Source organism: Ochotona princeps, chromosome 10 (assembly GCF_030435755.1).
Source record: "Ochotona princeps isolate mOchPri1 chromosome 10, mOchPri1.hap1, whole genome shotgun sequence".
NCBI lineage: Eukaryota > Metazoa > Chordata > Mammalia > Lagomorpha > Ochotonidae > Ochotona > Ochotona princeps.
This window is the reverse complement of record NC_080841.1, coordinates 50,218,807-50,245,109: the sequence shown is the minus strand read 5'-3', so window position 1 is coordinate 50,245,109 and position 26,303 is coordinate 50,218,807. Positions and strand designations below refer to the sequence as shown.

The following is a 26,303-nucleotide window of genomic DNA, read 5'->3' as shown; positions in this document are numbered from 1 at the left end:
AGAATCTTTTCAACAGTGGCAGTGTACAGTGTGTAAGAAACCTTGTCCTCACAGAAGTACCTGCTCTCCCTGGCACACAGGTGAGAGTCCCCCTGGGGCTAGGCTTTTAAAACCAAGGGTCAGGATACAATGTCAGGGTACACTTAAATCAGAGACTGATGGAATTATGATTCCTTTTGAAGGACTACACCATTGTAAAATGGGGAAAATCTGTTGGGGGTGGGAGTTTGGGGGGAGAAATTGTACCACATAATTTAAAAGTCAAAATAAAAATTAAAAAGAAGAAAAATAAATAAATAAATAAAACCAAGGGTCAGGAAAGGGCTTCTTTTTTCACCCCCCTAAAGTCACCTGTTTCTGGAGGATCTTCTGCTTCACTGAGTGGCTAGGAGAAGGGCTATAGGGAATCAGAAACCAGACAACAACAGTGACATTTACAAAAGACAGGTGCTCCTCAACATATGGTGCAGTTAGTTATGTTCTTATAAACCTATCATGAAGTTGAGAATGCATTTAATACATCTAACCTCCCGAACATTATGCCTTGAGCTACAGATGACCCTGTTGAGCACCAGTTGTTTCACCTGGTTATCACACGGCTGTCTGGGAGCTGTGTTCACTGCTGCTGCTCAGCATCACGAGACAGGAACGTATCACATCTTACTAACCTGGGCAAAGATCCAAATTCACAATTCCAAGTGCGGCTTCTGCTGAGTGCATATTGTGTTTGAATCATCTTCAAGTCCACAGAACATACGTTGAACTGTTGGAAGTCTCTGGCCTCTTGTAGTGTCCTGTCTCACTTCTAGTGCCAGCATGGAACTTAGCTCCTGCAAAGTTCTGATAAATGTCAGCTCCTCCTGCCATCTCCCCTCATCCTCTCAATTTGCTATTTTCTCCTTAACTCAATTCAATGAAGCATCCAACTTCATGAAACGGTGAAACCACTTCAGCCATGGGAACAAATCATGAAGTTTAGTAGGCATTGATTAGATCTGACTTTTGACTTGACTCTGTACAATCCCGGCTCCTGAACATTGCCCCCTTTGAAGTTTATCTTTCAGTGTGGCTTTCACAATTCCTTCTGCTCTCTTCTTACTCATCTGGTTGTTTTCCTCTTTCACCTCCTTCTGTTCTCCAATGCAAGTGCTTCCCCAGGCTCACTTTCTAAAAAAAATTTTATTTGGGCTAAAGGCCTCACCTTGCATGTGCTAGGATCCCATATGGGTGCCGGTTCGTGTCCCAATGGACCTGCTTCTCATCCAACTTCCTGCTTGTGCCCTGGGAAAGCAATTGAGGATGGCCCAAAGCCTTGGGACCCAGCACCCACATGGGAGACCCAGAAGAAGCTCCTGGCTCCTGTCTTCGGATTGGCTCAGCTCTGGCCATTGGCGTCGCTTGGGGAGTGAACTAGTAGATGGAAGATCTCTCCTCCTCTCCACATATCTGTATATCCTCCTCTCTGTATATCTGCCTTTCCAATAGAGATAAAGAAATCTTTTAAAAATTTCTTTATTTAAAAGGTAGAATGGTAGGAACAGGGAGAGAGAGAGAGAGAGAGATCTTTTACCCAGTGGTTCTCTCCCCAGATGGCTGTAGCAGGCAGCATTGGGCCAGGGTGAAGCTATTGCAACCAACGGCATAACCTGCCGACCCCCACCACTGGCTGTGTTTTATATCACACTGTGCCTCCAAGCCATGGACTCCATGCTCTGATGCAGACCTGTATTTTAGATCAAGTCTTGTCAGACCTACAGATTTCCAGATCTCTGGATTCCTCTGAAATCAAATCTGTCAAATTTGGGGAGAGGGCGCAGCTATGTAAAGAGTAAGCATTCAGGGCCAGTGGTGGAGCATAATGGGTTAAGCCACTTCTGTGCTGGCACCTCTTATGGAGTCCTGGCCACCCCACTGCCAATTCAGCTCCTTGCTAATGGTCTGGGAAAGCAACAGAAGATGGGTTAAAAGCTTTGGTCCCTGGACTCAGCCGGGAGACCTGGATGAAGCTCTTGGCTCTTAACTTGGCTTCGCCCAACTCCAGCCACTGCAGCCATCTGAGGGAACTAGTGGATAGAAAATAACCTCTTCCCTCACCTCTCTCTCTGTTTCTGCCTCTATGTAACTCTGTTATTCAAATACATAAAATAAATCTTTAGGGTCCGACGCGGTGGCGTATCAGGCTAATCTTCCACCTCTTCAAGCATCCTAAATGAACACTGGTTTGTGTCCCAGCCTCTCCCTTTCCAATCCAGCTCCCTGCTTATAGTCTGGGAGGTGCTTATAATCTGAGAAGTGGGGGATGGCCCAACTCCTTGGGCCCATGCATACACATGGGAGACCCTATCTGTTGTGGCCATTTGGGAGGGAAATCAATAGATAGATCACTCTCTGTCTCTCCTTGCTGTAAATTTCTCTGTAAATGAATCAAAATATATCTATTTTTTAAAAATTTATTTATTTGTAATGCAAAATCAGATATACAGAGAGGGGGAGAGACAGAGAGGAAGATCTTCCGTCCGATGATTCACTCCCCAAGTGGCCACAACGGCCGGTGCTGCGCCGATCCGAAGCCAGGATCCAGGAGCTTCTTCCAGATCTCCCATGGGTGTAGGGTCCCAAAGCTTTGGGCTATCCTCTCCTGCTTTCCCAGGCCACAAGCAGGGTGCTGGATGGGAAGTGGGGCTGCCGGGATTAGAACCGGTGCCTATTTGGGATCCCGATGCGATCAAGGCAAGGACTTTAGCCACTAGGCCACGATGCTGTGCCCTAAAATATATTTAAATGTCATCTATTATGTGTATTACTTAAGCAAACTGAAAGTCATTCTAACAAATAAGCTCATCTACCCCATTCTAGTCAAAATGGCTTGTTTTATCTCTTAAAAATGCTATCTCTCAACGATTCCCTTGTACAAAATAAGCAATAACAGGCACAGCACATGTACACACACATAAGCACACACACATGCATACCTCCTCCCAGTGACAAAAGGGAATTCTGGCCTGCATATTTTATTCTTCACTCGAGCCCTCTATTTATTTTCTAACCACAGCGTCATACCTCCAAGATTGGTCTGAAGAGTCTTTGTTTCTCTCTCTCTCTGCTGCTCTTGCACTCATGTTCTTCTCTTTCTCCTCCCAATCCTTTTTCAAGCCCAGCTCAAATGTCTTGGAGTCACTCAGATCATTCCTGAGCTTATCTTCTTCCCTGGAATCCTGATGTGGCTCTCCTGCCTTTTTTGGGGCACTTTATTCCTTGCCTGGAATGTCCTCTTTCCCCCGAGGGATCAACTTCTGACCTCCTTTTAGTGTTCAGTTCCAATGCCATTAACCTCTCTTTAGGATGACCTGACTCATTTCCTCCCCTCCCACTGTTAATTGTTGCCTTTGTTGTATTCTCATATCCCTTCATTCATGCTCTATGACAGCATTTATTGGCATCACAGTTGGCTCATTTATGTTGGTCTCTGGTATACATGCAGCACCTTGCAAGTAGGCTGCATGTTGTACTCACATCTGTGTCTTGACCTTGTACTGAGTCAACCAGTATGTACGGAACTAAGTTGAAGTGAATGTTACACTGCATGCTGTGTGACTTGAGGCTTAGAACATTTTGGCAGGGAAGATAATGTGTCTAGGCAATATGCGGATAAGTAATATGAAACCCTGACTGACTATTTGAGAACAAATAGGTAATGACAAAGCCATCACTAAGAAATCTGAAGAGGACGCACGTTGGAGGTTTGGCTTCACACCCTCTCCCTCATGGATTACCTAAGAAGCTTTTGCTTGTAAGATTTCTGCATGGCGTGTGACTTGGAGACTTTTTCAAATATCTGGAAGACAATGGTTTACGGGGAAGTGATTTTTCCAAAGATAAGAGGTGGAAAGACACTGAAAGTAGGTAAGCATGACATGTGTTTAGTAAATTGTGATTCTCTGAACTTTGTATGTGCAAAATTCATAATGTGAGCAGTTTGGAGCAGAAAAAGTTAAGGAGTTGAGACACCAAAGTTCAATCTCTTTATGGAGTTTTAATGTCTTGATTCAGAACAAAGGAAGGCAACTTCTCTTTGGTAATTACAAACAATAACGGGAAATCAAGTGAGCCTTGCATTGTTTATACAAAAAAAAATTCATTTGATTGGTGACTCATGCCTCTTCATAGCCTTTGTCCAAGAAACCAGCTCTTGTGCCAACTGTAATTTTATATTTCAGTTTTTGATTTTAGGGCATCTGTATCATGAGATCCTCAAAAGATAAAATCTTATAGCACTCAACTCTAAATTTCTTAAGGAAAAAATTGAGGAAATTAAACAAGGACAAGGGTTCCTAAAAATATTTAATATTAATGCAGGTAATAGTGTATAAAAAGGCAATTTGTTGGCACATATTTGTCAAACAGAAATACAAACAAATGGAGAGAAAATATTATTTTAATTAATTTTGTTCCTTGAACACCTGTTAACCTAAATATATTTTATTTGTTAATGGCTGATAATTATTTTTTGCATTTGAGCACAAATCTAAATAAAAACACATAAAATAGAATGTTTTTATAATTTTGAAATTTTTTTGTTTTTTATTTATTTTTTTTTTAAATCTTTTTTTTTTAATATTCATTTATTCATTAAGTACATTGTATTACATGACACAATTTCATAGGTACTGGGATTCCCCCCCTTCACCCCAAACCCTTCCCCCATCATGAATTCCTTCACCTTGATGCATAACCACAGCTCAAGTTCCGTTGAGATTCCCTAATTAAAAGTTTACACCATGCAGAGTCCAGCATCCCACTTGTCTAGTTCAAGTTCAACGGCCTCTTAGGGAGGCCCTCTCAGGTTTGTAGGCAGAGCCAGCAGAGCATCACCTCGATCAATTAGAAGCTCCAACATATCATCAGCAACAGTCCAGGTATGATGAGGCTGGTGCAGAGTCCACTGATTGACATAGTCCATCTTAGGGTTTCCCCTTGTCCAGTTTTCCGCTGCAAGCATAAAGCTGAGGTGGTTGATTTATCTACTCCATTTTGAAATTTTTTAAAAATTATTTTTGTTGGAAAGGCAGGTATACAGAGAGAAGGATGCACAGAAAGATTTTTCGTCCACTGGTTCACTCTCCACGTGACTGCAATGGTCAGAGATGAGCTGATCAGAATTCAGGAGCTGCTTCTGGGGTCTCCTATACTGGCACAGTCCCAAGGCTTTGGGCCGTCCTCGACTGCTTTCCCAGGCCACAAGCAGGGAGCTGAATGGGGAGTGGAGCAGCAGGGACATAAACTGGGGCCCCTTATGGGATGCTTGTGGATGTAAGGCAAAAATTTAGCCACCAGGCTACTGTGATGGGCTCAGAATATGTTTTTCAATAGGATTTTGAAGCTGATGTTTCAGGGAGTTAGTATTCAGTCTAGATAAGATACTTGTGTACCATATCTGAGTGGTGACTTCTGGTTCCAGCCCTGACTCCCGACCCTAGCTTCCCACCTATCCAGAACCTGGGACGCACTAGTGACAGCTCAAGTAATTGGGTTCCTGTCACTCAACTGGAAGACCGTAGTTGCATTCTTTGCCCCTGGCCCTGGCCCCAACCTCATTCTAGCCATAGTGTGGCTATCCAAAATGAAAGTAGTAGATGGGAATTTGGTTTCTTTTCTGTCTCTCTCAACTGAAACCATGAGATTAAAGAATATGTGAAATTAAAGCTAAATCCTTATCATAAAGGAACATGTTTAAAACCTAGTTTATTACTCAAATGCTTTCATTCACTTTAGGAATATACACTAGTGGAGAAAGTTCTAGATAGATTTGTAATAAGATTAATGGTATGAGCATACTTTTTTTTTTTTAATAATCTTACTTAGTTTACTAGGGAACAAAGTGTCAAGGGCTACAGGGTGAAAGTGGGTAATACCATTGTTTCCACAGCAATATCATTTTACCCTGTATCTGGGGTCAGGGAAAAAAACAAAGGGAAAAGCCCCACCCAACCTCCCACCCATCCCAGATCCCCAACGGGAGGCACGCTATGAGCATACTTTAAAAAGTTTTTTTCATAATGTTTTTATATTCTTCTTGAAGGCTCCCTTGTATACGTACATTTCATCTTTTTTTGTACCCAAATATAAATTTATTTCACTTCTCATAAACTTGATGATGGAACTTTTTATTAGGAAGAGCTGGGCTCATTACTCCCAGTGAGGAGCAAGTGAGGGATGGTTTTCATCCAGGCAGTTTCCATGGACTTCCACAGCACCACGTGGACAATCTACAGTGTTCTGTATATGGCAGATGAGGATTCCGTGGAATGAGGTATGAATACCACTCAGGAAACTGGGAAATCAACTGCCCAACCATCTCTGTGGCCAAACCAAGCGTGAGAATGAAAGAACGAGCTTGGAGCCGTCTTGAGCCCTGCACAGGAGACCTGGTAGAGGATGAGGGGACTGTGACAGACAGGTCCTCCCACGGGGCAGAGGAAACAGATGCTGAGAAGTTAATCAGGTGTAGTCTGAAGGAACAGGTGCATGGCCCATATCTTCAGGATTGCAGTTAGGGAAGCCCAGAAGTCACACAACTTAAGTGTGTGTCAGCAATTTCAGGTACACGTTGTGACCAGGGTGAGGCACTTGGTTCACTACAGTTGTCACTGTCTTGGAATTCTTTAACTCTTTTACAATGAGGGACCTGGCACTTTCATCCTTCACAGGGCTCTGCACATCCTGCAGTCAGTTCTGTGTAACAGGCTGGGAGACTACAGAGCTGATTGACAATGGTACCAGCAGGGGAAGGGCTGTTTTGTCCATTGCTCAGAGACTGATCTGTGGGATGGGAGAGGAAGACAGGATGGAGTAAGAAGAGAGAAACTGAGCCTGCCTGTTATTCTCCGAAAGCTTTTAGCCTCAGAAGGCTTGAATCTTAAATTCACAGTTTTGGCTAAAACCTAATGACTGAATTGAGATAGTGTTTGAAACTAAAGTTGTCATAGTTCTGTCTACTAGCTAGAGATTAATAGAAAAATTCTAAATTTGGATTCCCTCCTCCTAAAAAAAAATCAAATCAGTGTTGTGTAATGAAATCATATAGGATGAACACTAGAGAGAATTTATACTGGGTTTAAAAAAGGAAAATTGGGCATGGTGCAGTAGCCTAGTGGTTAAAGTTCCCATCTTGCATGTGCTGGGATCCCATATAGGCAGCAGTTCATATCCTGGAAGGTCCCAATTCCCATCCAGCTCCCTGCTTGTGTCTTGGGACAGCATTTGGGGATGGCCCAAAGCCTTGGGACCCTGCACCTGCGTGTGAGACCCAGAAAAAGCTCCTGGTTCCTGGCTCCTGGCTTCGGATTGGCTCAGCTCCAGCCATTGTGACCACTTGGGGATCTTCCTCTCTGTCTCTCCTCTCTGTATATCTGACTCTCCAATTAAAATAGATAAATCTTTAAAAAAATAAAATTATGGAATTCATATGGTCCAAATTATTTTCATTTGTAGTAGAAGTTATTTTTAAATGGATGTTGAAACTTTCTGGGGTCTGTTTTCATGGACCACTATATTTATTTAGGACAGTGAAGGAAGAAATAGTGGTAATCTGATGGCCCATGGGCAGTGTGAAGTTTACTACTCGATTTCACTGCTGGCTGTTGCAGTGTAAGGTGCAATCCCTGCAGTGCAGAGTCTGAAACAATTAGAAATGCCTCTCACCTTAGAAGGTTAAAATTATCTGCTAAAATGAGACTTTGGGATTCTAGTACGTATGCATTATTTTTATTGCATACCATGATTCTGCCATCTAGCCAGGAGTGATAATTATGCATATTGTTGCTTTGGAATTTGAACATGAATTCTAGCTTGCTGCCCCATAAGCAGTTATTTAATTGAGGTCAGAAACTTTCTGCAAGCCAACTGTCCTGAAATATGAAGTATACCGTTGAAAGATGACTCAAACTGCTAACAGACTTGATTGTCTGAGGGATTATGAATGAGAAAAATTTCATTCATATTCTAGGAATGTAGCAGGAAAAAAAATAAGACAATGAAATAAGAGGAAAATGTTCAGAGGGCTTTAAGGAAATCAGTTTCAGGTGTCTATGAAGGTACCTGGTCTATGCTTTTAAAAAAAGACATCTGAAGAATGGAGAAACACAGCTGGTACTGGTAGTTACTGTGCAATGGACTCTTATTCTATGCCTTGGTCAGTTAGGGCTGTGAATACAAAACTACAGGCTGAATGGCTTAACCAATAGAAACGTATTTCTCACAGTTCTAGACGCTGGGAAATCCAAGATCAAGTTGCGAGCTTAGTCAGTGTTTGATGAGGTCTCACTTCCGGGGTTGAGATGACCATCTTTCTTGGATTTTCCCACGGAGGAAAGCAGAGAGAAAGAGGAAGCAAGCCCAGATCTCTTGTTATAGGGACATTAATCCCAGTCCTGGGGTCTCTGCCCATGGGACTTACTTCTCTAAGGTCTCACCTCCTAATATCATTACATCTGAGGTTAGGTATAAATTTGGCGGGGGGCGGGGATGACAAACATTCAATTCCTAGCCTATTGCTTGTACCTCTACATTGTGCTGTTCTGGAAATTGTACCGTTTTGGAAATTGTACTGTTAATCATTTTGTATATTCACTAATTATAGTTGTAGACTTCTGGTGGTAATTTCAGGAACCAGCCATGCAAAACTTTTGCTTCTTGATCTAGACTCCATTCCGTGGCGTGCGTGGTGGGGAGGTGGCTTGGGAGAGCTCTGAGCAGTGCAGCGTGAGCAGAGTGATGTAGGTACACCTTTCCTTGGGCAGTCCTTCATGTTTTCCACCTGTCTGCTACTCTGATTTTGTTGATGTTGAATGTATCAGAGCTCTAAACGTGGAAGGGAGTTGATACCATGAAGCAGTGTTCAGTGGACACTTGCCTGTCATTTCAGAACTTTACAAGAATGAGAGATATACTTCTATCACTTAGTGTCAATCTAGTTATTCTTTTCCGTTTGCTGTAGTAGCTAGTGTCATATTAGTACAGATATATTCACATTCGTGGTAAAGAAATTTAGCTTGCTGACCACTCCTTGGATTCTAGGCAGCAATATTTTATTAGTGCTTAATTTGCATAGCAAGGTGTTGAAGTAGTTAGCAGTCACCCTTTCACAAGTGAAAAATTAAGGCTTAGAAAAATTAAGCAAGTTGCTGAGAAGACACAAAATATGCAAAGAGAGGATCTGAGCTCAGGTGTACCACGTCCTTTGCCACAAGCCACTGTGTATCCCAAGAAGAAAGCACTGTAGAAACTGCGCACACTGCACACATTCATTTGTGCATGTGTTTGTTCATTCACTGATTTATTCCACACTCATGTTTTCTGTGCCTAGTTTGTGCTACATGCAGTCTTAAGACAACACACCCTTTCTAGTAAGAGAGAAAGCAACTTAACGTTTTGTGACCTGCTGTTCTGGTCTGTGTGTGCTCCCCACATTTGGATGTTGAAATCCTAACGCCCAAGATATTCAAGGCTGAGGGTGAGGAGCATCAGAACAGAACCCTCAAGAATGGAATTAGGCCCTTTATATAAAGAGGCTCAAGAAGGATTTCTCGCTCCTTCCACATCGTGGGGACACAGAAGGCTCCGCTTCTGAGCCAGGAAACTGGGCTCTCACCAACACCACCTCAGCCAGTGCCTCAGTCTCAAGATTCAGCCTCTAGCACTAAGCTCTCCAGAGCAGGGTTGTTTGTTATGGTAGTCTGAATGAATTAAGACATTTGATGTCTTAAAATTCTAATTGTCCCTTCTGGTTGATTTACAAGAAATGATGAATGGTGAAGAAGCAATTCTCAGCATCTGATTCACTTACTGGGTGCAAAGAAGAGGGAACGTGTACCTTCAATGCACAAAATCTACTCTAGAAACTTGTTCAGAACATCTGGCTTAACAAGAACAAGGGCATTCTCTTGGACCAGCGGAAGGGAGGATATGCTAGTTGCATCCCATGCTGCGGGGCTGTGAGAACTGGAAAAGACAGGGAGAGATCTAACATGCACCCTGTATTCAGTACCATCACTGTGTGTAAGAAAATCTGATAGTATTTCAATACAGAGTTCTAATTAATAATAATTGATCCTAAAATCTAATCCAGTTAAGACTTAATACAGTCTGATGAGACTAGGAGAAATATTCTGAGTCAGCCTGGTTCGAATGACAAATTTAATTATATGTGTTAAAAGTGAAAACAAATGAAAATCACATTGAGAGATTTCTAATAATCTGGGATATCACAGAAACTCTCAACTAAACATTTAAAAGGGCTCAGCACTCTTCGCAGTACTGGTGTTTATAAGAGGGACTATTTTCTTAAAAATAAGAAATGGGGGGCTGGTATCTTGGCAGCATGCTAATCCTTCTTCCTGTGGTGCTGGCATCCAATATACGGGTGCTGTTTCATGTCCCGGCTGTGTCACTTCCCATCCAGCTTCCTGATCATGGTTTGGGAATGCAGAAGATGGCCCAAAGCTTTGGGACCCTGCACCCGCATGGGAGACCTGAAGAAGCTCCTGGCTCCAGAATGGCTCAGCTCTGGCCATGGTCACCGTCCGGGGAGCACATATCAGGGGATGAAAGATCTTTTTCTCTCTCCTTCTCTTTGTAAATCTACCTTTCCAATTAAAAAACAAGTAAAATAAAATAAGACATTGGTTGGGATACTGTGGAACCAAAGTTGGATTCATTTGTGTTTTTCAGCAAGAGACTTGTAGTCAAGTCATTTCACCAATTGTTAATTTTACAAGTCCGAAGAAACAAATTATGTGCATTTTCTATATAGATAAAATTAATATAATCAGGGCACCATCTATGTTTATTAATCAGCTCTTGCCATGTTGGAAAAAAAGGGAAGCAACAACAGAAATCTTTAACTCGTGGCTGAACTTTATAACCTAATATGGCAAATTGTGTACTAGATAGGTCAAGGAAAAGGTGTCCCCTGCAAATGTGGGAAACTGAACTTAGACTCTCCTTACTAGGTGTCCTATTAACGCGCATTTTCTGAGAGAAAAGACAGGGACCTACATGGACGCAGAGAAATTGCTGTATCAATACCAGGGCATACAGAATGACTTTCACCACGGATTTAGGCGGTGGTACGCCACGGAAATGCAAAGGAGTTTGTGTACATCAGGAGGAGGAACTTTTCTACGCAAAGCAGCCAAAAGTATGAGCAAGAACCTTACAGTGGGAGCAACTAACTGGTCTATCAAGAAGGCTGGAGCCACGTGGCACAATACTACTAGTGTTGGCCCGATGTTTCTAGAAGCAATAAAACATGCTCTCACAAAAAAGTAAACTTTCTGCAGTGTGATGGATGGTAAAGGATATTTCATATATATATATATATATTTGGCAAAAAAGTCGATTGTAAATATTTTCAGAAGCCTTGAGCTTTAGAAGAAATGCTGTCTGGGAGCCTCACTGAGAATGGTTAATACATCATGGCTGCCCAAAAGTCAATGGAAACTAATATCCTCCCAAAGGGGCGTGATTTTAAGCATGCATTGCAATTCCACCGCAACCTGTACAGCATGTGAAGAAGCAGCGCGCGCGCATCTGTGTGTGCTGGGAAGCCTCTCTGGAGAGGTGTTTTTGGGCGGGACTAGTTTAGCGAATGACCCGGAGCCCTCTTCCCCTCAGGGCAGGGGGTGCGGCGTTTTCCCCGACCCGTTCCCTGCCGCAGGGGTTTCCTAGTCACTGGGCACCGCCCACCTCGGGGGCTTCCAGGTGCGGGCCCTTAAGCTCTGTGTGAACTCCGAGAGGAGCAGGGCCGCGCGGGGGTCTGCAGCGAGGGCGGGTGGGTACGTGGAGGAAGCCGCCGGGAGGGCAGCCATCGCTGCTGGCCGCGGGTGTCCGCCAAGGGCCACGCGGGGCGCGGGGGAAACCCAGAACTTCCCGCCCGGGAACGGCTGCCCCCGCTCCCGGCTCTGGCTGGCTGGGGGGGATGTTCTCGCGAGAGGAGAGGGGGCACCGGGCGCCGCGGGTTTGGGGGGCGCGGGGAAGCCTGAGGACCTGAGCCCGGCTGGGAGGGAAGCTGAGGCGGCGGGTAGGGCCGGGGACGCGGGGAAGCCGCTCCCGCCAGTCGCCGAGAGCCAGCCCCTGACGTCAGGAGTTTTCCTCAAAGTCAACAACAAGCCCCGCGGCGGCGGCGGCGGCGGCGGCGGCGGAGAGAACCAAGCGGCGGCGGCCCCAAGAGGGAGGAAGGAGGGGGCGGGGAGGCAGCGGCGGGGTCTCTCGGGTGAGGCGCGGCCCGCCAAAGGAGGCCGCAGACCCCCGCCCCGCGCCGGCCGCCCGGAGCCTCCGCCCGCGGCCGCCCCGCCGGCGAGATCAGGCCCCCGCCCGAGCGGTGTTTTCTGGTGATGAATTGAATTTGTAGCCGCTATCCGATTCCCATGTAGAATCTCCGCCTCCTTACCCCGCCACCGCCGCCCTCCCTCCGCCCTTCCCCTCCCGCCGCTGCCGCCGCCTCCCGCTCCAGCTCCGCGGCCCGGCCCGGCCGGCTCCCTCCCTCCCTCCCCTGCAGCCCTTCGTCTGCCCTCCCGCGGGCCGCGCCGGGCTCCAGGGGCCCAGAGGCTCTGTGGGGTGGGGGGAGGACAGGAGGGGAGGAGGAGGGAGGGGGGACCCCCGAGTCGCCCCCTCTCCTCCCCCCGCCCCCCAACTCCATCCTCCGCCGCCGCCCGAGCAGCTGCGGGGCCGCCGCCGCCGCCTTTGCAGGTAACAGCCACCGCCCCCTACTTTCGCCCCCTCCCCGCCTAGCCTGCACTCCCTCCGGGCCCCGGGCCCGGGTCCTCCTCCCTCCTGCCTCCCTTGGGCTGGGGGGGGGGTGGCGGCGCGAGGTGGGGTGAGGCGGGGGCGTCTGGCTTGTCACCGCGCCGGGGGCGTGGGCGGGGGCTGGGTCACCGGTGGCTCTGGGTGTGGGGCTGGGGGGCGGGGAGGGGGAAGGCCGGGGGATGCCCGGCCTCGCTGACACTGGGACCCCCTCGCTTTCCGGGGGGGAGGTCGGGGGGCCCTGGAGGGAGGGTGTTCCCGGCCTAGCGGTACCGTGTGTGTCTGGGCTGCCCCGGCCCGGAGCCTCGCGTTCTCTGCGCAACTCGCGTTCCTTGCCTCGCCCCTCCCCGTGGGGCCGCGCTGCGTGGGGAGGGGGCGCCGCTTAGACCCGGGGTGGCGGCGAGGTTATGTAACGCTTGGAGCGGCCGGGCTCGGTGTTTGGGTTGGCGTGGGGGGGGAGGGGGCCGTCTGCCGCGCGCCCCGTCTGCGCGCGTGGGGTGGGGTGAAGGGGAGGATGCACCGGCGTCCCCGGGGTCTCCCTCCCCCACCCCACGCCGCCGGCGGCGCAGGAGAAAAGACGGCACCGGTGGGGTGTGTGTGTGGGAGGTGGGTAACGTGCTCGTCTGTGTTTTTAATAGTAGTGGGGTTTTGATCCGCTTGGGAGTTGTGTGCTAAGAATAGCAATGTGCGGAAGATGCTGGGTTTGGCTGATCCACTGATGCTGTCTCTGCCGGCAGCAGTGGCGGCGGGCGGCAGCGGCTCAGGCTGCAAGTAAACAAACCAGCCTCTTCCTCGTCCACCTCCTCCTCCTGCGCAGCGGTCGGCATCAGCCATGATGCTGGCGGGGGCCCTACCCAGCCCAAAGTTGAAGCCTGCCTGGCTGACTGCTGCGTTCACCCTGACGCCGAGGCGGGGTCACGCTTGTTTGGGATTTCCCGGGAATCCACGGTTAGGTTAGAGATACTGAATCTCTTTAGGCCAGGTTTTTTCCACTGTTGGTATTTGCTGTTGATCTGAAAGCAAAGAGGGTGCTTATCCAGAAGTCATAGGATGCTCAGACTTCTTCCATCAAAATAATGTTGGTTTTAAAAAAAACACCTGATATCACCACAGTGGTATTTTGGTTGAAAGCCACGTGGGTTGTAATCCATAGTTTCTAAATAGAGATCCAAGACTGAACCTGTGTGCGTTGGTTCATTTCTCGTAGCAATACAATGATCACACTTTCTTAGCTCATCTTGAAGTTAAAAGGTACCAAGTCATGGCTTTTGAGTGGATTGCCAGTTGTCTAAAGCCATTAACTGAGACATGTGTTTAATATTTGGTCAATATTCTAATGGTCTTGTAGACATACTTGTGACTAGACGAGCAGTGCAATTTGATTTTGATAGAAATACATTTGGATATATACATGAAAGAACTAATGGGAAAACCCGAAGTGGGAGATAAAGATGGTTGGGAAATGGAGATTAGTGTTCAGAACTTGAGAGCATCATTTGCAGAATCTGTACAAATCAATCTAGATATTCCAGGAAGTGGTTGAAGGCAGGAGAATATTGGATTTGTACTTATTCGTGAATTGTTAGTTTTCCTAAATGTATGCCACAGTTCTATGCAAGATGTGTATCAGGACTGTAGATTTTCACAGTCTATCACCTTGCCAATTAAAAGGTTGCAAAGGAGACTGGCTGAAGGTCTGCCTTTTGTTTTTGTTGATGGGATTGACTTCCATAGCTTTGATTGACTTGATTCATAACTTTAAGTAACTAGAGTGTGTCTGTGGAATAAATGAGAAAGCGTTGGTATTTAGATGGATGTATGGTTTCAGTCGCCAATTTTGTGTTTGCACTGTGTAGCTGCAGTCTTGTTTTCTTTATTTTAAAGCTAGTGTATAGTCTAAAAGTAATGCGCAAATTGTGATGGCTGTTTTCTTGTCTCCTACAGTTAGCTGTTTCAGTAATAATTAGTGAATTGTTTTCCAACTGCTTAGTCTAACTTGTGTATGTGAGGGCTGTTGCGCATGTCATTTTATAGCTGTAAAATGTTGTAAGCAAGATTTCACTGACTTTACTGTGAATTGTGTGTTGGGAGCTGGCTTAACTAATAATTTCTAATATTTACATTTCATGGAGGATTACTATCATTGGGGAATTTGTTTTCCAAATCACTGGAAGTCAAACTAAACATGTGATGGTTAATTTTATCATGAGACAAATGTGCTTAGCCTAGAGTCTAGTGCAAAGTAGTAAGTACTTGGGAATTTTTAACTCTAGCTTTTGATTGAACAAATGGACATTTTCAACTATAAAGAAAAGGACTCTGTTTTACAAATTGATTTGTGGAAGTTTAGCACATACTTAAACTTTGTGTGTATGTTGTGAAAAGGTGCTGCCCTTTATTTTTCGTTATACCTTTCAGTAATTTAGCCTTGAGAAGACAAGGTGGTTACTGTTAACAGTGTCTTGGATTTTTATCATGATTTGATAGGGTCTTTATGTTGTGATTAAGTTTGTGGCATTAAGAACTAGTTTAGATTTAAGCAACAAAATCCAAAAACAGGGAAAACATTTTGTTTTTAGGCAAATAATTCCCGTAATTTGACTTCATTTTGTAAATCAGTGGTGTACATATGATAGTTTTAAATTGCTCCTTGGTAACTCCAGCTTTCAGCATGTGTATCAGTACTGTAAATAGTGGTTTTATATATGATACACTTTTCTGGAAAGATAGTTCTGGATCTTCTAATAGTAAGAAATTGTTTTCTAGTAGGGCTAGATTCAGTTTGGAGTTAAGGTCAGCCAGTGCCTGGTGAGCACTTGCCATGGGCAAGCCACTGTTATATGTGCTTTGCATGTATTAATCAGTTAACGTTCATAACAACTACTGCCACACTTCTCAAGGTGATTTTCTCACGAATGAATCACTTACTGTCACAGTCTGAAAGCATATTTTAACTTTCCCAATGCTAAAATACTTTCTGTGATTCCTCTAAGGTACTATCAGAGGTCAAAGTTCCAATGTTAAATTTGGGTAATGTAGTCTGATAGTTTTCATAGAATCAATCAAGTTTAGGAAAGTGTTGACTGATCCATTAATATTTTCATTTTCGTTGTTTCCAATGCCAGATTAAATGCCTTAATGTTTATTCTGTAGCAGCAAGTCTTTCATCAGATTTGATGCACAGTCATTTCTTCTGCTAGGTCATCTTCAAATCCTGGTTTGTGAACCAGTTAGTGCTTTCTTCTTGACCTGTAGATGCATTTTTGTCTTGTTTCAGTACTCTTGATCTGACTGCTGACAGCAGCTATTTCATGTCCCTAAAAAATGAGTATATTTTGCCAGTGTTTTGACGGAAAGAGAGAAGAGTCCCTGGAAGAAAACGCTAGATTTTAGAATGAAAATTCTCTCCCCTCTTTTAGAACTGATTATATTTGAAGCCTGAGGAATGGGGGTGGGAGGTAGGGAGGGAAGATAGTGTTTTGCCAGTAGTAGTTTAGCCCGGATTATGTTTGAAAGATCTTCCAAACAATATACCAAACTTTTGGGGACAGGAAGTATGTGTAATCACAGTGCTGTCGCTTGTGATGCCATCTGTGTGTGAAATAGACATACTGTCATTTTCCAGCTTTTCTACTGCTGCACTTCTAAGTTTCTGACTAAGGAAACAGACTTAGAGTGCCCTAATACAGCATCACTGTGGGTAGAGCAGAATTGGGAGCAGGGACCCATGTCTCTTGATCTGCCCAGTTGTGTTTCTGAATCACTATTGTGATGAACTTTGTTACAGGATTCCATATTTCCTGATTAGCTCTTTCTTTAATCTGGAGTAAAGCCTGTCTTGACACTTAATGGACAACATATCAATTGTATTTCAAGCATAGGTGTGTGGTTCCTTTTTTTTTTTTTTTCCATTTTGTAGTCTCCAAGGCATACATACTATAGGTTTTTACATGGATGTAAGGAAAATACAGCAAAGTGCAACTGAAATTTCTTTAGCAGCAGACCTCAACCTACTCAGCTATTATAAATGCCTTCACATAGAGACAAACCATGCTACACAGGAGAAGTGGAAGGGATCGTTTATCTGTTACTTCTTCAGTAGATTAAATGAAACGGGGATGAAATAAACTTTCTTTCCTGGTTGTTTCAAATTAGAATATTAAACATCATATAGCAAAGTTGTTTTTTTTTTATTTTTAATAATGGATATAACAGTGGAAAATAGCATTCCAGTGCCCTACATAGGAATAGGTCAAAGGGGAACTGCTTTGTGTTTTTTCGTAGATGCGTTTTAAAGTTTTTAGGATTATTAGGAAGACCTGATATTCTCCAGACAGTTTCTATGCTTAATTGGATATCTTCCCCATACTTGAAATCTTAGTGAAGATATCATTAGAAGGGGCTCTAGAGAAGTCCCACAAAGTGTGTTACTGTGCTGTGAGGAGAAAGCAAATCTAAAATGCATAGGTTATGCGTCTCCCTCCCATATAGCATGTATAGGATGTATATGATAGCAGTACTTGATGACAACTCGTAAAAGGGACAGCTTTGGGCTTATTTGAAGGGCAGAGCAAGTTGCTTCAAATTTTTTCTCTGCTTTAGTATGCTTCCTTTCCCCCAAGTGCTTTTAAAAGTTTCATTCAACCCTGAGCATTTTTTATGGCATACATTAGTTTTAGCTACTTCTTGAAATAAGAAAATACCATCAAATTATATTATGGTTACCCTTGACAATCAGTTTTCAAAGTTGTAACATTTGTTGCATTTGAACATAGTTCCTTATTAGTTCAGTTTGGATAGCATATGTAAGATACATAAAAAGTTATGCAGCAGAAAAAATGTGTTCTACATTTTAATTACAGCCGAAGTTTGTATTTTAGAGAAAGTTTATTATTAAATTGTATGCTGACTTGTAAGTTAGAAATCAACATGTTTAAATTTGTTTAATTATAGATTTTTTTCTTATTTGTAGAAAATAATTTCTAGGTACCTTTTGACTTTATGTCAGTCTACTCTGTCTTTTGTTATTTTATTTGCGATGCCTCAGTTATTTTTAACTTAATTTGTTGAAAACAATTTACTGGACTTTGAGAAATAACTTGATATTGAAATGTTCAGAACTGCTTGCAAATGTTAACTACATCTTAAAATGACATATTTTTGAGAATTTAATCTGATAAGAAACTTGAATTGCAAGTAGTCACACTTGTACTTGACATTAAAAGAATCATGCTTATTGGCTGATGACTATTTTCTTAGGCTCAAAATTATGGTGGTGGCTACTGCTCATGTTTGTTTTTGGAGTCAAATGGGGTGATGTGTTTGGTAAGAATTTGTTATAAGGGTTGTAAAAGATTCTCAGAAAAATTTTGTTTTGCTTGCCTTCCTGTAACTGAGCATGGTCCTTGCCATGGAGTAGACAGTCAGTACATAGTTATTGACTGAATAATGTAGGTAATACACTTTTTGAGTGACTGTCTTAAAAGATATTTGAAGAACTTTTTGATTAAAGTTGGACAGTCAGCTGCTGTTAAGTAAACAAATGTCTTAAACGTTCTTGGAAGTATGATTAAAAAAATATATTCTTTCCTTTTTTTTCCTCCATAAAGTTGGGTAGTGTTGATACTTATTTTTGTGTGGAGTTGAAATTTAATGATCTGAACAAATATTGCCAATAAATGTAAAGAAAAAATTTCAAAGACAGTTTTAATGTGTTTTAGTTCTTGCTTTAATGGCAGTGTAGAAGTGACATTCGTTAATGAACAGGGAAAAGTATTTGTTGTAGTTTTTTCTTCATAGGTGTTTCTATAATGTTTCAATTCAGTTTTCTCTTTAAGGAGGCATAATAGTGTTCTCCTTGTTGAATTCCAGTACTTGTTTGCTTATTCTGCTCTGTAGTATTTATCTAAAACTGCATGCTCATTCCTCCATCCACTTATTTGTGTCTTATTTGTTGAACATCCTTTTATTTTGCCAGGCACTGTCAGTTTGCTTTATTAAATTATACTGTGATAGAACCAAGTAAAAGGTATGAAATGTTTTGTAAATTATAAAATGACATTCAAATGCAATTTTATCATCAAATTCTGAGTCAGTTCTGAATGAAGATAACCTTTAGCTTAACTGCTTTAAAAATTCTAAATTAAGTCTGCTGAGAATTTTGTTTGAAGCTTTTTAAAAGAATGGGAAAAGTTTGATTATCTAGCAATGAAATGTTTAATACAGTAAATTTTAAAGAAAAATAAACCAGCGTGCATCTGTTATGGCTCATGGGGAGAAGTTAGCATCATAGATGGAGGTACAGGTTGCTGAGCCACAGGAAACAGGATGATAGAGCCCCTCAACCTGCACCTTAGTGTCTTCAGTGACAGGAAAGCCCGAGTGGAGAGCAGAGCCATTGTACAAAGTCATTCCGAGAATATGGTTTGTGACTTAGTAATTCAAGAGCATTTTCACATGCAGAAGACTATTTCGAGCCTATTGGTCCTAATTCTGGTTATGTTCAAAGAACATATCATTTTAGCCAGTAGAGATCCAGCAACAATTTGTAAAGCTGAGAATTATAAATATGAGTAGAATTTGGTAACAATTTAAGATACGAATGGATAAAGGCATCTCTAGAACACTTGATCCTGATGAAAATAACCAGTTTTACCCTAATGATGTTTTAGCTATTTAATCTTTAGGCACTGACAAAAAATTTTTTTAATCTGAGAATTTAGTTTTTTAGAAGCAGTTTCATTAGAAAACAAAAATAACCAATTTTGAGTTTTCCTAGGCATCTCTGTCCTGTACTAAAGAGGAAGTACAAGTGTAAAGAGCAGTTTGCCTCATTGTCTGATCGCTGTTTTGCTGTACAGTGCTGTGATCTTGGGCAAGTCACTTCGTCTTAGCCTCCTTTTTTGTCAACTGTAAAATGAACATCACTCCAGCTTTAAGATTCTGACTTTTTAAAAAGTCCATGCAAAAATGGGATAAATCTTGAAAATGCATTTTTCTGAATATCTGTAATTTGTTGGAAGGGCAGATGGCTACAGAAAGAAGGAGAGAACCTCCATCTACTGGTTCGCTTCCCAAGTGCCTATAGTAGGTGGGGGCTGGGCCGGGCCAGGCCAAAGCCAGCAGCCAGGAAGTTCATTTTGGTAAGGTACCTGGATGACAAGAACCCAAGTCCCCAAACTAGCACCTGCCTTGCAGGCAGATTATCTGGAAGCTGAAATGGAAGGGAAGATGGGACAGGTACTCTGTCTGCTATGGGATGTAGCCATCCCAGTCAATATCTGAACTTGCTGAGTCACGACACTTGGATCTCTTTTTATAGGGACATTGCCATACTGATAATTTTAATAGGGAAATATGTGCCTTGTATATGCTTTAAGATGAATTATTGGTTTTACCTAGGCTGTGTTAGTTTCAGTGTGAGAAACCAGGAATGGCCTTAATCAGTGTTGGCCGTTGTTGCCTGTGCTGCTTGAGAGCTTGGCTGCAGTACAGCTCTGAAAAGCCATTTTCTGTCAGTTCTCGCAGTGTTGGACTCAGAATTCTGTATGTAGTGTCAAAAGTAAACTCTTTCACTTTGTCCAGCTCTGTGTTCTGAGCCAGTTGACCATGTTGAGTTCCTTAGGATGTTGTATCAATGTTCCTCACCAAGGAATTTTTTTTTCTTTTGCTCATTTTTAATGGTGACACAGCTCTCGTGTTATATAACTGTTTCTTAGGGTGATATTAAGTTTAGACTTTGCTGAGGTGTAAATAAAGTTCTACATGTTTATTTTGGAATCGTTAATATGCTAGCAGCAGTGTTTTCAGAGGATATGGTTTGTAGAGTCTCTCCTTGCTTACTTGTTTTCCTTTTGTTCTTACTCCTTTCCCAGGATTTCTGTAATTGAGTATTCAGACAAGCATAGGTTGAGGAGAGGAGAACCTAGATTCTAGTACCTTTGTGATTCTCTGTGGCAGCCACTCCTGTGGTGATGATTCTGAGTAATCCCAATCCTACCTGTAGGTGCTGCCCTTGATCTCATGGCACGTCAAGGGTGGATGAGGGGATCTTCCCTCAGACACACAGCCTACATCAGGCCATTTAGACAGTTTGGAGATGTTTAGTCTTGATTCCTGACTGCTGAGTGATTAGAAGAAATCCTATAATCTGATTAAGTATTAGTAGGGAGTCTAACCTTGAATGTCACTGCTCTGTGTAATTTATTAAAACCTGAATTGAGAGAGTAGGATGGTTGTGTAGTTCATCTGTCCACATCTCTGGTTATCCAAAACCGAGACAGTGTTGGTGGACCAAACAACATGGTATTCCTAGACTTCATGTTGATCCTTTTCTGTGGAAATGGTTCTGTTCAATTCTGTCGTAACATTTTTGTTTTTAGGTTCAAAGTAAGACAGTTAAGAAACAGTCTTGTATAACTCAGCGTTCATCTGTGGGCATGTTTTTGAGAACTTTGCCTGTTATACTGTAAGGTATTTTAGGAAGAACCATAGGCTATCAGAACGAAGGTAATATGGTCTGATTGCAACTTTTTTTAAGAAAAAATTATGGATTCTGTAAATAGGGAAAACTATTGTATTTCCTTATTTTCATTTTCTTCCTTAAAACGTCATCGCTGGTTCGTGGCTTATGTTTCACAGACATGCACACTTTTTAGTCTGGCTTCTTTTTATCTTGTGGCAGTGTAGTTTTAAAATTGAATGCATGCTCAGGAGTCAGACACCTGGACTCAAATTTTGGGTCCAACATTTATTGGCTGTATTAAAATCAGACAAACTGCTTGGTCTCTGTCAGCCTCCCTCAGTTTCCCCATCTGTTAAACGGATTTACTGGTGCCCCATTAGGTTTCTTGGGAAGATTACCTGAGCAAAGTAAAGACCGGTGACAGTCCTTGGCACATTTTGACTACTCAGCAACTTTCCTTACTTTCTATTCTCTTGGTTTCACTTTCTTTGTCTGCTTTACAAAATAACTGATTTTATATTATGTACTTATTATAATGTGAAATATTTCTTGGAATAGGCAGAGTAAGAATACGCAAATGTTGGTTTCTTGGTATTTATTTTGTAGGCGTAGCAATTACAAATAGTTAAAATTGCTTTGCCAAAACTTTCTGAAATTGCAGGGATTTAGATCATTTAACTTTCATTTTCTCCCCTCTTCACCTCAAAAACATATTACAAATGATTTTTCTGTTACTTGTGTAGGTGTGACAGTGGTTTTCTAAGACATATTTTGTTGCATCCTCTTAGAAAATAAGTTTCGCTGTCATTTGAAATTTGTCACAAGATCAGGGAAGTGCAGTCATTATAGAACTATTTAATAAATAAGTTCCCCAGTTTGAAGAGCTAGACTTTTATGTGAGGTCAAGCCAGTTGAAGACATTTACAAAGAATTAGTTGTTTGTTATTGCTATGTGAGTTGCAAGAATGGAAAAAAAGAAATTCTTTCTTCAATACTTCCTTCCAGGCTGAGTCATCACTAGAGAGTGGGAAGGGCACCAGCAGCAGCAGAAGCAGCAGCAGCAGCAGCAGAGAATCCAAACCCTAAAGCTGATACCACAAAGTACCATTTCTCCAAGTTGGGGGCTCAGAGGGGAGCCATCATGAGCGATGTTACCATTGTGAAAGAAGGTTGGGTTCAGAAGAGGGGTAAGTGCTCTACAAAGCAAAAACAGAATGGTTGGTAATAGTGCAAGTTGATCTTTTTGCTGATGTTGTTAAAGTAAACCATGACATGCTGTGTCTACCAAGAGAGAGATGATATTGATATGTGTATAGGAATGTGCTTGTTGTTTAGGAATGCTTTGTAGTTCTTGATCTTGGTAACAGTCAAAAAGTTAGGCTTGACTTACATACATGTTACAGAAAGTTGAATTTTTAAGATTCTACAATTTAGAGAGATACTCTTAGAATAATCCAGAGAAGTTCTGTTCTGTATGCATGTAAGATAATGTAAATGTATGGGTAACATTCCGTTAAGCTGATTTGGATCATGACCAGGAAAGGGCTTAAAGTAGTAAAGGGGGAAGGATTTATCCTACAGTTCATGCAATAAACAGCCTCATAACTTAGGTAAGTAGAGTTCTGAAATAAAAAAGCCAAATGAAGACAAGGATTTTTGTGTATGTTTGTTTATTTTCATGCTTTTATTTTTTATTATTTACTCTTATTGTTTATTGTTCACTCCTACTTTAGATAAGTACATGCATTTTTTGTTGTTCTTAATAAAGGAAGAACTCTTAAGTGTAATGCCTAGTTTATCATGTGTGAGATCACCTGCTTTGTGGTCAATGTGTTTATTAGAAATCTAGAGTTTAGATTTGTTGCTAGGCAACTGCTGTTTACCCACATGACCAAGTTGAGTACTAAGGACTGTTCCCATTCTTAGGACTTTTTAGTTGCTGTATATGGATTTCCTAGGTGGAATTGATCTCACAAAAATGACTTTAACATTCTTTGAAGATCTGTAGATAATATATACTGAACATCTGTTAGTTTTAAATGTGATTATCTGTTTATTGAGTGTTTACATAAAAAAATCAGCCCTTTTGAATTAAAATTTACATGCAGTAATGTTAAACAAGTTTAAGGTACAATCTGATGAATCTTTCCTGCTACACAAAGTGGTGTAAGCAATGATGATGATCATGTCAAAGAACTTTCTATTGCCCCAGAGAGTTCCTTCATGTCCCTTTGTAGTCCAGTTCTCGTCCTTCAGCTCCAACCGCTGTGCTGCTTGCTGTTGTTCTCATTTTACTTTTACCGATTCTCATTTAATTATATCAGGCAACCTGTAGTCTCTAATGTCTGATTTCTTTCACACAGAATATTAATTTTAAGATTCATTAATGTTGCATATACCATCGGTTCCTTTTTATTGCTGAGTAATATTTTGCGGTACTATTATATCAACATGTAAGCTGTTCCTGATTTGTTGCTATTAGTGTATGATTTAGTGTGCTCTGTTTTCATTTATCTTGCATAAATGTTAGGATTGAGATTGCCAGTTCATATAATAAGTGTATGTTTAAATTTAAAAAGTAGGTGCCTATAAACATTGTCAAACTGTTTGCCAAAGTGGCGAACCATTTCTGTTCAGTTTAATTTTTTTTATATTATTATACATTTGGAAAGCAATTTTAGATTTCAGTACTTTATGAAGTTGATTCTTGTGTTTGTGTGTGTGTATTATATCATTTTTTTTCAAGTTTTTTTGGGGGGCTGACAAACCACTTAGTAAGCCTTTTGAAGTTTTACTTTACTAATTGCTAAAGCCTATTCTCACATGGTCATTGATAGTATTAAATAAGATAATGGATGTGGAAATATTTTGGCAGTTGTAATACATATATAACATACTGCTATCTTTACAGGTTTGGGAAAGCTTTAGAGTAATTCCCTTGGTTTGTTTAATTAATTGTATGTTTGCAGTGCTATAGTTCAAGGATAGTGTTCAATGCATGGAAGATAGAAAAAGAAAAAAGATGAATAGGAATTTCTTAGGGAATTTGGGTAGGGAAGCTGGATTTTAGTGTGTATGTTTAGTGTGTATGGATATTTAGTGTGTATATTTTGAAAGTAATAGCCAGATTAATGTAAGAATGTGACTAGTACTCAGTGAAATGAATTACAAAGTGAGAAGTAAAAATATTTTCCCATACTAACTAGTTTCTTTCCTTAGAGGTAATAGTTTTAGACAGTTTCTATTTTCAGTTGCCCTGCTGGTGATTATCTCAATTTTCTACATAATATGATAAATTTTGTGACTAATCATCTTAAGTAATGTGTTATCTCCCCACTGTGAAAAATGCAGAATTTAACTTTCCTGTGTCTTCCGCTGCTCCCCGCCCTCTGTGGTTGGATCTGAGGTAGTTGGCGCAGGGACATCAGGAAGGATTCAGACAGTGCTGCTAGCGCAGCAGCTTTTGTCAGTTGGGGCTCATTGTTGCCTCTCCCTGTCATTGCCTCAACTCCTTGTGCTGCTCCGCTCCAGTTATGTCAGCTGTAACATTTATTATATTATCAAGGTTTATAATAGTTGTATTTATTGACTCTTAAAGTAGAAAATAATTTTATAAACATAAATGATACTCCTAAACCAAATTAGAGGACAGATGGCTTTCCTGTGTCCTGTTGGAACTCAGGATTATGCCACACTTCAGTTTGGCTTCTCATTGCCATGTTTTCCCCTGTGGTGGTAGCAGAGTGCCTGTCTTTATTATATTCCTTGGTTATTCAGCTTTTTACTCGTTTTGCTTTTGCAGTTTTAACATGAACTGACTTCTTTCTGGATATGATACCTAGCTAAGATATCATGTTACTTAGTTCTTAAACAACTTTTGTGTAGTCTAAAATCTTGCATTGTTCCTCCTTTTGCTTTTTATATAGTCTCCAGAGCACCTCCTGAATCAGCTGAATCTGTTTCAGGGGCAAAGTGTGTGGATACTTGTGCCACCATGTTTGCATTTTTTGTTTTCTTTCTCAGTGGGGCACAGAATTCAGCCTTAAAATAATTTTCTTTCAGACTTTTCCAGGTTATGTTATATTGCTGTTTAGTGTCCAGTTTAATTGCTAAGAGGTTTGATAATCATTTCTTTGTAAGGAACCTATGTTTGCTCTTTTTGTATTGATCCCTTTTTATCCTTAGAATTATTTATTTTCTAGAGCTTTTTTTTTTTTAGATTTATTTGTTTTTATTGGAAAGTCAGATATACAGAGAGGAGGAGAGACAGAGAAAGATCTTCGTTCGATGATTCACTCCCTAAGTAAGTGGCTGTGGTGGCTGGAGCTGAGCCAATCTGAAGCCAGGAGCCCGGAGCTTTATCTGTGTCTCCCACACGGGTGCAGGGTCCCAAGGCTTTGGGCTGTCCTCCTCTGCTTTCCCAGGCCACAAGCAGGGAGCTAGATGGGAAGTGGGTTGCTGGGATTAGAACCGGCGCCAATATGGGATTCCAGTATGTGCAAGGCAAGGATTTTAACTGTTAGATTATTGCGCTGGGCCCTCTAGAGCTTTTGTATCAGTCCACAGTTTCAGTTTTTCTTTAATTTTCCATGTCTTTGTTTTCCTCTTACTTTTTTGGGAGATGTCTTTATTGATTTCTTTTTGTCAGGCTTTTATTGATTTTTTTTTTAAAAGGTTTATTTTGATTTGAAATGCAGAGTTATGCACAGAGGAGAGAGACTATCTGCTGGTTCACTGTAGAGAGAGAAAGATCTTCCATCTTCTGGTTCATTGTCTGAATGGCCACATGGTGGGAGCCTAGCAGATCCAAAGCTAGCAGCGATAAGGTTCCGTTGAGTCTCCCATGGTGGGTGCAGGGTCCCAAGGACTTAAGCCAACTTCTGCTGCTTTACCAGGCCATTAGCAGGGAGCTGTATTGGAAGTGGAGTAGCTGAGACATGAACTGATGTCTGTATGGGATGCTGGGGCTACAGTTGGAAGATTAGGCTACTGTGCCACAGTGCCAGCCCCTAGTGAATTATCTAGTATTTTATTTTAT

At 41.9% G+C, this 26,303-nt stretch overlaps 1 protein-coding gene across 3 annotated transcripts in view; it reads left to right on the top strand.

The window, feature by feature from the left end:
* Positions 1–3,751: 3,751 nt before the first annotated feature.
* The window catches only part of AKT3 (AKT serine/threonine kinase 3), a 261,075-nt gene continuing 238,523 nt past the window's right edge, over positions 3,752–26,303 (top strand). Inside the window, exons 1-2 of one of the 3 annotated variants that reach the window (XM_058669410.1) lie at positions 3,752–3,899; positions 22,271–22,452. In XM_058669410.1, the coding sequence (XP_058525393.1) occupies positions 22,407–22,452 (46 nt within the window). In that variant the 5' untranslated portion in view covers positions 3,752–3,899; positions 22,271–22,406. Of the gene's footprint in view, positions 3,900–12,611; positions 12,748–18,813; positions 18,830–22,270; positions 22,453–26,303 lie in introns of those variants that run through there. The other 2 variants (XM_058669411.1, XM_058669412.1) reach the window with 2 other exon arrangements.